The sequence below is a fragment of the Typha angustifolia genome, chromosome 4 (genome assembly GCF_048772165.1).
Source record: "Typha angustifolia cultivar Huaian chromosome 4, ASM4877216v1, whole genome shotgun sequence".
Lineage (NCBI taxonomy): Eukaryota > Viridiplantae > Streptophyta > Magnoliopsida > Poales > Typhaceae > Typha > Typha angustifolia.
The window spans coordinates 779,088-791,328 of NC_133242.1; the positions used below are offsets into that span (position 1 = coordinate 779,088).

The following is a 12,241-nucleotide window of genomic DNA, read 5'->3' on the forward strand; positions in this document are numbered from 1 at the left end:
GGGGGAGGGAGGGGTGCTGGGTTTAGTTCTCGGTCCCTTTTGTACGTGTTCGGGTTGGGATTTAGAAACAACAGAACTCGCGCGAATCGCGCGGTCTAAACTCTGTGTCAGATTGCTCGGGCTCTGGCCCTGGCCCGGGCCCGGGGCCATGCCGCTTTCATCAACACCCACACGTGTTTTATTTTTCTGTAAAAAGAATTAAAAAGGAGAATAAAATAATTTATATTTATAATATATAATATTGTGTTTTTATCGATACATATATCGAAAAAAAATATATGTTTAAGCTAATCATTACATTCTGCTTGTCAAATTCTATAAACTCAACTTTTGACGCTGGATAGTTGATAAGGCTGCAGATAATATTCAAAAGAGCATTATTATATTTTAGTATTTTATAAGTAGTAAGCTATCGTGTTTTCTTCTTACCTATAATTTCTATATGACACGCTACCAGACTACCGTTACTTTTACACTGGCAATATTTATTAAATTACCTACTAAATTCAGGTTCATCTCGACGTGTTGGGGCCTACACGTGTCCCATTTCTTTTCAAAAAAAAAAAAACATGCTAGAGTTTGAACAAAGATCATCATGGCATGTTTGTGGGGCCCATCAAGAGGCGCTGTCGTTTGATTGGACAAGACGAGAAGAAAACACGGACTGCTTCTTTTCTCTCTCTCTCCCTTCTTTTTATTTATTTCTTCCTCTCCATGGGATCGAAGCTCCGAGCAAAAGGAGTCGTTCTTGAGTTCTCTCTCTCTCTCTCTCTCTCTCTAGCTCAACACGTGAGGCTACTGACAGAAACACTGTTTACCGTTATTATAATTTGCACTCGATCTTTGACCTCCAGGAACCAATTAGCCACCTCTTCGGTCCTTAATTATTAAGCTAATGAGTGTGTTAGATGACTAATCCAAATGCTAAACCTATTGATTAGATTTCGATATGTTTTTTAATAGTTGGTTCTTTATTTATTTTTTTCTAATCGACTAGTGTGTTAGATAACTAATCCAAACATAATTTCAAGCTCGACAGGTCAACTAGAAGTAACGAATCACACTTCCCATGCGTTTAATATTTCCTATATATACCGAAAAATATACCTCGCTGTCTTATGTCCTTGCCTATTCAAATTTGAGACCACCGTAGGAGGGTAGGACTTCTTTGTAACGGGTGGTGTAGTATAATTCCGTAATACAGGGTCCCACGTAATGGATGGTAATTAATGGCATGGAGGTATTGGATCAATTACGTAATTCACATCCCAACATGTCCCAGTTCAAAACTACTGCGGAGCACTGCACTGTAACATTAAAAGTTGCAAGTATTTTACCATGCATGAGAGTACTTTAAAACGTAATAGGGTAAGTAGACGAGGAAAAGAAAACAAAAAGGATGCGAGATTTCCAAGCATTCTTCTATTGTTTCTAATAAGCTACAATACCATCCTGTAGTCTGAGCTGAGCTTCCTCCTGTGTGTGTATATATATAGGTAGGCTCATTAGTTAAAAGCTCAGGGCGAACTACAGTGGAAACGTTAGTGGAGATGCAAATGGCAGCCTCTTACTTTCCCAAGAATCTTCACACCCTAAAAAAGAGAAAAAACAAAGCAAGTAATCCCATTAAATGCCAGAAGAAATCATATCTGAACACCTGTTACACCCTGGTGCTTCATAGATCGAATCGATTCTCTGCATTAAATGATGTACAAAGCTCCTAAAATAAGTCGACCTAGCAAATTAGCAGGTGCCACGTTCCTGATGTACGAAATTCCTACGATCGGAACTGCCACAGGATTTCTTTTTCCCTTTGGTTGAGGCTCAACTTTCTAATCTCCAACCCTCTCCTTTCTGAGAACAAGTAACAAAAGACATTCCCCTTCCCGATCGATCTTACTCTTCGTTATCTTAAAGGCCCCAACGAGAAGCTCTTAAACCTCCAAGGAAGAAGAAGAAGAAGAAGAAGAAGAAGAAGAAGACGAGCTGATGATGGCACGTGTGATCTCATACGGTGCAACCCTAACATACCTTACATGCTATGTATCTTCCATGATCTGCGCCTCCTCTTCTTTCTAACTTCTTGACAGTTAGATCATCTCATGCTAACTCCCTTCTTTTTGTGTCATTCTCTGAGAAATTTTACTTGATTTTTAATTTTGTGTGTGTGTGTGTGGTAAAAATGGTTTCTTTTTTATGTGTAATAACACCACCTGTATCAGACATCTCCCCTCTACTTGATTTGACATTAAGAAAAGTTAGACAATAGACACCACACATGGCTTTCCTTTCTCCCCACCTCTTCTCTTCCAGGTCTTGAGACTCTATTTGGGTTTCTAGGGTTCTTTCTTGTCTCTTCCTCGTCTCCCTTCTCAAATAAAATTCTTGGCTCCTCTCCACCTGTTAACCTCCAAACATGGAGGAATTCATCCATCTTGGTGGTAGTGGTGGTGGTGTTGGTGGAGGAGGAGGCAACTCAAGGGGTTCTTTCTTATACTACCCTTCGTCTACAACGAACACAACAAGCACATCAACTAATCCACCACCTGGAATGGTTGCACCACCACCAGGCTACTACGGCTACGGTCCTACTTCTTTACAACCTCTCAAATCCGAAGCTGGACCTTCTCAATATCCACCTCAAAGGGAAGCAATTCATGTAGGAGAAGAGATCTCCCCAAGAGATATGGAAGCCATCAAGGCCAAGATCATGTCTCACCCACAGTATTCCACCCTACTTGTTGCCTTCATGGAATGCCAAAAGGTTAGCCAGGTTAATTTTTTTTAATAATATGTACATAATTCTTGCCCTAATATTCTTCTACAGGTGGGAGCACCACCGGATGTGGTGGAGAGGTTAACTGCCATATCGAGAAGGGTCGAGTCGTGTCCGAGCCGCCGGCACGAGCCTACGTCTGACCCGGAGCTCGACCAGTTCATGGTAGTATTCATCTTGACTCGTTTCCTACACTATTATTGATAATGGATTTTCTAGCTTTTAATTGTATCATACTTGTTCATTATTATATATAGGAGGCGTACTGTAACATGCTGATTAAGTACCGAGAAGAGCTGTCGAGGCCAATCCAAGAAGCCATGGATTTCCTCAAACGAGTTGAAACCCAACTCAATTCTCTCACCAATGGCGCTTCTGCTCGCTTCTTTACTTCTGGTATTATAACTTATATCAATAATACTATTATATATTCGATGCATGAGAGGTGCACTAGTATCTATTTTGAACGCAATGGTCTAGTATATATAGGTAAAACCAAGTACTTACGTACGTATATATATATATATTTCCGATGTGAAAGGTTGCTCCCCACATTACAAGCAAGGTTGGGAATGGAAAGACAGATTAAAGCATTGACCGAAATCTTTTCTTCTTTATTGCAGAGATACTGCACTTAGTTCTAAAAGATAGCTCACGTCTCGGCCTCTCGTTCTTGTTCCTTCTTTCGTTTAATAATAGCCAAAGGACTTTGCTTGTGAATAATCTAAGGCTAATAAGATAGGGTCGGTTATGAGGGAAACAGACGTTTGTGTGCAATAAGCTGGCGATTTTGGTGCTGACAAGTGACAAATGCCATCTTTTAGGGTTCCAAAGAGAATCCTACCTCGAGAATATATGCATCACTTGCCTTTTCTTTCTTCTTATCTTATATTATTATCTTAATCAACTTTGTGTCCATCTCTCTCCCTCGAGTATATTTATCTGCAACATTAGGTTGTACATGCATGAGATGCTATTCTAATCAGTAACACCCCAACACCCCCATCCACCAACACTTCCAGCTAGTTATACTATTATTATAGTACCATATATGCCATTGCGGTCAATGGTGCCATGCTGTAGCTCTTTGAGAATACACCACACGTGTAATGGTAGGCCAGGCATTCTTAAAGCATATATAAAGAGTTATTTAGAATGAGATATACAGTGCGTGGACATGGGAATGTTTAGTGAAAGTCTAGAGCATCTATAAATATTTATACTAATTAAAAGATTTTGTAATGATAATGGTAAAAATTCACTGAGGTATTAGGCGTGCCATTTCTTGTAGCTAGTTCTCAGTAGAGCACGGAATTATGTGAAAAAATTGACTAGCTTCATGTGATTTAATATTCTAATGCAGCTCGTCCTTATCTTTAATGAGGTTGAACTAATACTTTGTACCATACAATTTCATAGCTTTTTATTGATTGTTGTGGCAAGTGATAATTATAGAACTGGTTCATGCATGTAGAGAGTTCAGATAGAAGTATTATATATAATACTAATAGCAATGCAAGTATATGAAAAAAGTTGATATTTGGCAAGAGTGCTTATCTAGCTCCCTTGAAATATTCTTAGGAGACATCTGGTTGATTGCTTTGTTTATAACAATAAATGATTTGTCACGAAGTAACTTCCATATGCAAGTATTTGTCGTTACATTTCAATGGAACATTTTACTGATGTAGAGAAGCAAATGAAGAACTGATAATATTGCTTCTGTTGGTTATATTCTTCTGCTGCTTTACAATGAGTAGAATATCCATACGATGGATAGACAAATTGAAGCTATATAAACTATTTTGGTTGCAGAACCACGAGTATGCATGGAGAAAACTGAATGACGACTAACCATATTTTGGAAAGAGTGAATTTTTCAACAGTAGTAAAATTCCGACTAGATTTTGGAATCTCTACTTAGAAGGCCCTAATCAGGCTGGAATAGATGGATAAAATTTCTCTTCTGTAGAAACCTTTGAAACAAACAAATTTTATCGGAAATTTCCAAAAATAGTAAATTTCTGCCTGGACTTATAGAAGTTAGAAACCCTAAAGTTCTAACGAAGTCACTATGGAACTGCTCTAGGCTAGTTCAAACTCGGTAATGTCATTGTTTGGGTTCTGCAGATGCGAAATGCGAAGTTGGTTCCTCTGAAGAGGATGGCAGCGGAGGAGAAGGTGAAGTCCCTGAGATTGATGCTTGCACTGAGGAAAAAGAGCTAAAGCACCACCTTCTAAAGAAGTACAGTGGCTGCTTAAGTAGCCTCAGGAAAGAGCTTTCGAAGAAAAAGAAGAAAGGAAAGCTGCCAAAAGAGGCACGACAAAAGCTACTCAACTGGTGGGAGCTGCACTATAAATGGCCATATCCATCGGTATGATATATTTTTTTTTTTCGCCGTAGTAGATATGATCAAACATACCTCTATGATATGTTTTTTTTTTTTCGCCCTAGCAAGTATGAGCAAACATACCTCACTTTAATGTTCTCACAATATATAAACTGGATTAATTGTGCTTGGGACACTATCGCAAGCACAATTCCTATCCTATTTAGATAACTACAATGATTGCTACCAGCGCTAGCTCAGATCCTCATAAGTATCTGAGTTCCTTTGGTCATTGGCATATATTTCCTGCCAGATGACTCATTTTAAATGATCAAGATATATAAGCAGCTTAATTTAAGTAGCTAGTAGCAATTACTTACCTATTCATACAGGAGGATTATTCTACAACTCATAAAGTAGATATATATGCATTCCTTTACTATGTCCTTGTTATGTCTTTGGTTTTGTGTTAGCTATATGCATGTCCAAACTTTTTTTTAGCATATTAGAAGTGGTTGCAGGAGACGGAGAAGGTTGCGCTGGCTGAACTAACTGGCCTTGATCAGAAGCAGATCAACAATTGGTTCATAAACCAAAGGAAGCGGCACTGGAAGCCATCAGAGGACATGCAATTTGTTGTAATGGATGGGTTCCGTCCTCAGAATAATGCTGCTGCTGGTTTCTACATGGAAGGGCAACTTATGGGTGATACCATGTTCCGATTTGCTCCATGACATACGCAGTATTGAAGTCACAGAATATAGTGGTATGCTTGATCTTTGTTATTTTGGATTGTATTTATAGTTCTGAAATGCATATACCCTTCTTTTGTGATGTTAACGCAGTTGGTAATGTTACCTATAATTTGTCGTTATTATTGCAGCTAAGTGAATTTGGAAATTATCTCATTCTATAAGAAGTTGAAATTTTCTCCTTCAAGTTGTTGTTCCGTTGATATAATCGATTTGAAGTAATAAACACTTTGATACATAATCACATCATATCTCGCTGATATGAGACGTACCATCAAACAATTATGATCACAATATTTCTTCTTTTGTAAACTGCACAAACATAACTTGTCCATAAATCTTGTTGATAGTCATGAGCAAGAGCATGCCAAGCTTGTAAGTCAAGCGTGGAGCTCGTTATTCTGTATAGTATAAATCATCATAACGTAAGTCTATGATAAGCTGACATCAATTTCCAGAGGAGAGTCACCGTTGTCCACAGTAAAAGTTTGAGAGTATTTCTTCTTCAAGCTATAGACCTCAACCGTGTAAGTTCCATGGAAGCCTCTGAACTTGAACTCCCCTTGGTCATCTGTATGTCCATGAGCATGTGATAGCCATTCTTGCTTCAGTGCTAGGTACCTCTTGCCAGCTTCATTGACATCACCTTCAGCATTAATCAGGTGTGAGTTATTCCGGCTCATGAACAGCTCCCAGAAACCCCAGAGCATGATACCCTCGACGGCCGGGTGCGCGTACGCCTCCCGCAGCATAACCTCTAAATCATCAGCTCGTACGTATTCGTTCGTCGACGATACGTCTACCTCGGTGAACCAGATAGGGAGGCCAAGAACCCCCAACTTATCTAATGCAGAGGATACAATAGGTCCTACAGGGTAATCTATATGGCCTTGCACTCCAATTCCTCCCACAGGTGCACCTTGGTCTTGAAGACCAAGTATTTGCTCTATGTACACCTCAGGGGTTGCTCTAACATCAGCTGCATCCTCCACATGGTAGTCATTCACAAAGAGTGTGGCAGAGGGATCAAGTTGGCTTGCAGTCTTGAACATTGTAGGCCTGATGTCTTTACCCAGCCTATCTTGATAAAATGAGCCATGAAGCATTTCATTGTTCACATCATAGTGCCTGAATTTACCCTTGTATCTCGATAGAAGACCATTAATCCGGTTTTGGACGGCGGTCATCAGATCGTTCTTGCTGAGAGATTGGACCCAGGACTGGACTGCACCTTGCACTTCCCAGAATATGCAGTGGCCTCTCACCTCTATGCCGTTCTTGCTGCACAGATCAAGAAGCTCATCAGCATCCGTGTAGTTCAACACTCCTTGCTGTGCCTCCGTCCAGTACCACTTCAGCTCATTCCCGAACACTGCCCAGTTGAAATTTTTGAGGAAGAAGGCGACGAAATCTTCGTTATCTATGTTTGTTCGCATGATGCAGGAACCAAAGGGGAAGCTGTTCTGCGTCTGTTTCACTCTCACTATTGCGCCATTTAGAGCGTCACCGTTCGAGCTTGTAACTTTTAGAACCACATCACGCTTCCTCACCTGCATGCATAGGTTCAGGTTTGAAATCAAATGATCGACAAACAAATTAAAGTAAGTGTCGTCAATCCAAGTCGAACCCAAAAGGGTAAATTTCCAAACAAATTAGAAATAAATGGATTACACCTTTTGATGTCAAATTATATTGGAATAGATTTGCAAGGAAGTCTACCTTGTCTGTTTGCCTGTTTAGATGTTTGAATCTTGCTATCCTATTGACCGGAAAGATCTGAAGCCCAGCAACCATTAGATCAACACCACCAGCAGGACCCTGAACGTAAACCAAGACCCTTGATGGTTGCTTCTCGATTCTGAATGCACCCCCAACCTCATACCATCTATCATCATCAGCTTCAACTTGGCCACCATTGATCCACTGGCTATCGACTCCGAGCGCGATGTTTATATTCTGAGGACCATTTCTTTGAGAGCCTACTCGAACCCAAGCAGATACTTGGTATGTTACAAATAAGCTCAACTTGTCAGTAATTGTTTGGGAAGGCCCCATCCAAGTCTGGGTTCGATTTGTTACAAGGATGTAGCTTCCATTTAGAGGCTCATGCTGCCCGAGAGATTCTCTTGCCATTGGAGGGAGAACACGAGGGGAGCCATTCGCAATGCTTAGATTACATGGACCAAGAGGAAACCAGCCATTTAGGCCATCACTGAGGTTGCTGTTTTGAATAATGTTTACTCCATATAGAACATTCTGTCACAGCAGAGCTCATTAATGAGAAAACGGCGGGAGAACTTTCCCTTACATTTCAAAAAACCAATTGACAATCCAAATTTCTAGCTAACAGAGTATATTATTTCAGAGCACAAATTGAGAATATACAATTAAATTGAGTTAGCTGATACGACAAAGACTTAACCAGAAAAAAAAAAAACTCGTAATCATGTAAATAAACTGACCGCAAAGTCAGGAGGGGATGATGGTGGGAGCTTCTGTGCATGTTTAATCACTAAAGTGTTCAGAAGAATATCAGTACCAACAGGTGGGCCTTCTATATATACAACAGCTTTGGCAGCAACACCATTCAGTAGAAATTTCCCCTGCAACTGCACCCAATCCTTATCTGATGCCTGCAGACTGAAAGATAAAATCGAAAGTTATACATAGTCAGATAGAATGTCTGCAAGCAAATATGGATGCTTCTCTGGTTAAGCAGAAGATGAATAATTTGACATGTTTCAGAGGATTAGTACTCACTTGCCGATGCCTATGTATTGATCACGACCGTTTGCTGGTTGAACATACAGCGTAGCGCGAATATCAGATGTGCTAACATTTCCAATTATCCTTACAGTTGCAGTGACCTCATAAAGAAGCTTTCTTTGCAGCCTGCCTGTAATATCTTGCTGAATTCCATGCCAGTTCTGTGTCCGCCCGGTCGTCGAAACAAAGTGCTTACCGCTTAATGGAACTATCTTACCATCTCCCATGGAGTCCTGCAGAACTATGTTGCATCCTCTTCCAGACCAATTGTTCAGGCCATCCTCAAAGTCAGGATTCAGTATGATGTTCTCATCTCCATCAGCAATGCAACTAGAATTTAACTCCTTTTGCTTTAAACAAGAAACAGATGCAGCATAGTTGTTATTTGGTTGAGTTGAAAAAATTATGAACAGATTGACCTTTTAGTTCTCATGATATTACGTTCCGTTTAGCATTACTCTTTAGCACCATCACTCCCCTCTACAAATATCAGATAAGTGACCTGCTTCCTTGCCTAATTAAGGTTCATAATAATAAGTAGCACATTTCATGCTTCTTCATGTACTGCTCAAAATCTATCACTATTCCATGAATATAGGACTTATCAAACAGACTGTATTAAAAAAAAGATAATAATGCAAGTGGCTCAACCTAAATGACTCAATGGGTCCAACTCCTTGAACCAAATTGTGAACTAGAGTAAACAGGGACAAATAAACATAACGCTTACCTTTGAACTTTCCACACTGCAGCTATTTCCTTGTGTGTCAGCCATAGGATATTGGAAATTTTGCTCAGGTACTGAGGGCAAGAGCAATAGAGAGACTTACCAAATGGCTGATGGGTGAATGGCCCTGGAACCACCTCCAAATATATAACATTTCGGGAGATCCTTGTCCCTGTCTTGGTTTCAAGTGAGATCTAAGGAAAAAAGAAAAGAGCACGAGACCAATTAACCGACCAACCAAAATATACTGACACTGCAAGTAAACTAGAGGCGGCAGTGCTTGAAGTTTAATATTAGATATTGGTTATAAGATCCTTTCTTAAAGTGGATGGTTACTTCAGCTTAGTATTTGGATATTGGAGCTCTTTTCTCTCTCATGATCCCATTGTTGCATTCTAATATAAGACTTTAGATTCTAAGATTATGCACTAAATTCCCCTGTTTCATGAGACTTGTAAGTAATTGAGTTCTATGAGAGAGCTCGAGCCTTTGGAGTAAAGGAAAATGGTCTGTGATGGGGAAAAAAAAGCAACTTAGTTCCTTCATGAAGGAAGCATGTTAAGTCCAGTGCAGCAGAGGACCATCTGTTACAGAGAATTCCCTAAAGAAACAGCAATCTCATAGCAAATTTATATAAACTCATTGAATCAGTTACAACCTAACAACTTAACAAATTATATAAACTCATTGAATCAGTTGCAATCTTATGGTACACGCATCAACAAAATCCTATTTGCAACTCATAAACATAGCCTTATAAAGATGGATAGTTGCATAAAATGGTTATAAAACATATATAAAACTAAAATATAAAAGAGCATAAAATCTGCAAGCACCTACTTGGGTGCAGCAAATGCAGGAGCAATGGTGAAATGCCTTCCCTAAAAGGTCTACAATCACAAGTAAAACATACTATATCATAATAAACACAGGAGCATAATCTGTACAAAGAAATTTTATTTTATGATAGATACTAGAGCTTTGCACTAAATAATCGGCCTTTAACAAGACTCATAAGATCAAGCGCATCAGGTATCCAAAGAAAGCCTCTGTGAACAATAAACTAATTTAGCATCGTAATTTTTCATAATACTGTAAAAGCCCATTGATGCTCGAAACAAAGCAAAATTTTGTTGTAATGGAAAAAAATTTCAAATTGATGATTCACTAATGGTAAATGAAGAACATCCATTATAAATTTCTAACCCAAATTTTCAGGCCTAGGCTCAGAGCCCAGTCAATGTTCGCTACGAATTTGGCCCGGCCCAATAAGAAAGATAAAGAATCTCTTCTAATTTTATTATTATTAAAACAAAGTTACTGCAAGATTATTTATTATTTGACCCTTATATTTCCTTTTTTTAAATATCCATGTTGCATATAGAATATTCTGTTCTTTTCAGTAATGAAAAAACTAAAAAAAATCTAAGATAGCATATGAAGGATTAAAAATGTATAATTATAAAGCCATATGGTAAAGAGTGTAAATTATTTTAAGATATATAGCTGCGCATAATATTCCATTTGAGCAGTAGCATGCACTATGCTGTTCATGAAAAAAGATGCTACATTGCGTTTACATTCAAAAGATAGCATATGCATGTATATGTTCAAAAGATTCCTCTCTCTGTTTGCTGGAATAGAAGTGAGAATTATTATTATTATTATTTTTGGCGTGAGGGAATTGGTACAGTCGAAAGGAAACAGCTGTGACTCCATGTCTGCTTGGAGGAATTCCGCACAACTGACCCACCTTTGCTATATCTGAGCACGAGTTCTTTCTCTTATACTCTCCACTGTGGTAATGCTATTGCCCATTTGCCCATTTGCAATGACATTTTATGTACAAACTCTGGCCCTTCTACTCCTCCTCTACTTTTATCTTTTTATCTTCTGGTCCTGAGGTTATTCTTTGGTTTTATAATCTTCTTGTCCTTTTTGTTGCTGCTCTGTCTCGCACTCTCTTTATAAAGCTATTTCAACTGCATTTGGTACCTGGCCATCATCTTATTTATTCTCTTCTCTGTCTCTCTGGAGCAACTTGGAGAACATCATTCCTCCTCTTCTCTCTGTTTTCCTGTTAATTTCCCCTTGTAATTCATTACAATGGGCCATTTATTAAAATGCATCAATACATTCTCCATGCTTCTCCTCTTGAGCTCCACTCAAGTAGTTTATTCATCTGGAGGTAAGACGGTTTCAAGTTTCAACCAACCATCATCTCTCTCCTTCTCTGAGTTCTATATAAAGTGTTGTGTCCTATTGCAGGGAGATCGCTGCTTCCTCTACTAGAGCTTGCCAAGGTGAGCCCTTTTTATTAATTCCAGTCTTCCAAATTCCTTCAAAACACTTGTTTTTGGTAGTCTCAGTTGTTTTACTGGGTGATGGGTTGATTGGAAGCAGGACAGAGGAGATAAGATTGCAGTGAGAGCACTGATAGGATCAAGGCCACCAAGATGTGAAGGGAGATGCATGTCATGTGGGCATTGTGAGGCAGTTCAGGTGCCCATAGTCCCTCAACTGAGGATTGGAGTCAAGCACATCTTTGCAACACTGGCTTACCGAGTTGATGACCACTCCAATTACAAGCCTTTGAGCTGGAAATGCAAGTGTGGGAATTTGATCTTTGATCCATAGCCCACAATGAGAACCAATACCCATATGGATTTTTGTGCATAGATTATATATATAGTTTGGGAATGTGAGATTCTTTTGATCTCTTCTTTGTGTTTTTGATCCCTGCTCTGTTCCCTTCTTTCGGGTGCGAATTGTAATGCTTCTGTGACATAATGTAAAGCAAAAGTTTATTAGCTGAAATATTGATTGCAATTGTACATCAGCTAGTGTAGATGGAAGAGTGAATTATAATACCTTCAAGGTACAGACAATA

The 12,241-nt window shown here is 39.1% G+C and overlaps 3 protein-coding genes across 3 annotated transcripts; 2 read left to right on the top strand and 1 right to left on the bottom strand.

Moving 5' to 3' along the window:
* Positions 1 to 1,860: 1,860 nt before the first annotated feature.
* LOC140759756 (homeobox protein rough sheath 1-like) lies at positions 1,861 to 6,039 on the top strand. The gene is made up of 5 exons (XM_073096401.1): positions 1,861 to 2,764; positions 2,828 to 2,941; positions 3,034 to 3,172; positions 4,907 to 5,151; positions 5,628 to 6,039. The coding sequence occupies exons 1-5, from the start codon at positions 2,417 to 2,419 to the stop codon at positions 5,838 to 5,840; spliced, it is 1,059 nt and encodes a 352-aa protein (XP_072952502.1). The 5' UTR covers positions 1,861 to 2,416; the 3' UTR covers positions 5,841 to 6,039.
* A 2-nt stretch (positions 6,040 to 6,041) lies between these two features.
* On the bottom strand, positions 6,042 to 9,493 carry LOC140759755 (endo-1,4-beta-xylanase 1-like). Its single transcript, XM_073096400.1, has 5 exons — positions 9,355 to 9,493; positions 8,619 to 8,974; positions 8,321 to 8,498; positions 7,578 to 8,114; positions 6,042 to 7,408 (listed from the first exon to the last, which is right to left on the bottom strand). Exons 1-5 carry the CDS (start codon positions 9,397 to 9,399, stop codon positions 6,290 to 6,292), a joined length of 2,235 nt encoding a protein of 744 aa, XP_072952501.1. The 5' UTR covers positions 9,400 to 9,493; the 3' UTR covers positions 6,042 to 6,289.
* Positions 9,494 to 11,285: 1,792 nt separating this feature from the next.
* LOC140759430 (EPIDERMAL PATTERNING FACTOR-like protein 2) lies at positions 11,286 to 12,187 on the top strand. Its single transcript, XM_073095996.1, has 3 exons — positions 11,286 to 11,539; positions 11,620 to 11,654; positions 11,755 to 12,187. Exons 1-3 carry the CDS (start codon positions 11,458 to 11,460, stop codon positions 11,986 to 11,988), a joined length of 351 nt encoding a protein of 116 aa, XP_072952097.1. The 5' UTR covers positions 11,286 to 11,457; the 3' UTR covers positions 11,989 to 12,187.
* Positions 12,188 to 12,241: the final 54 nt, after the last annotated feature.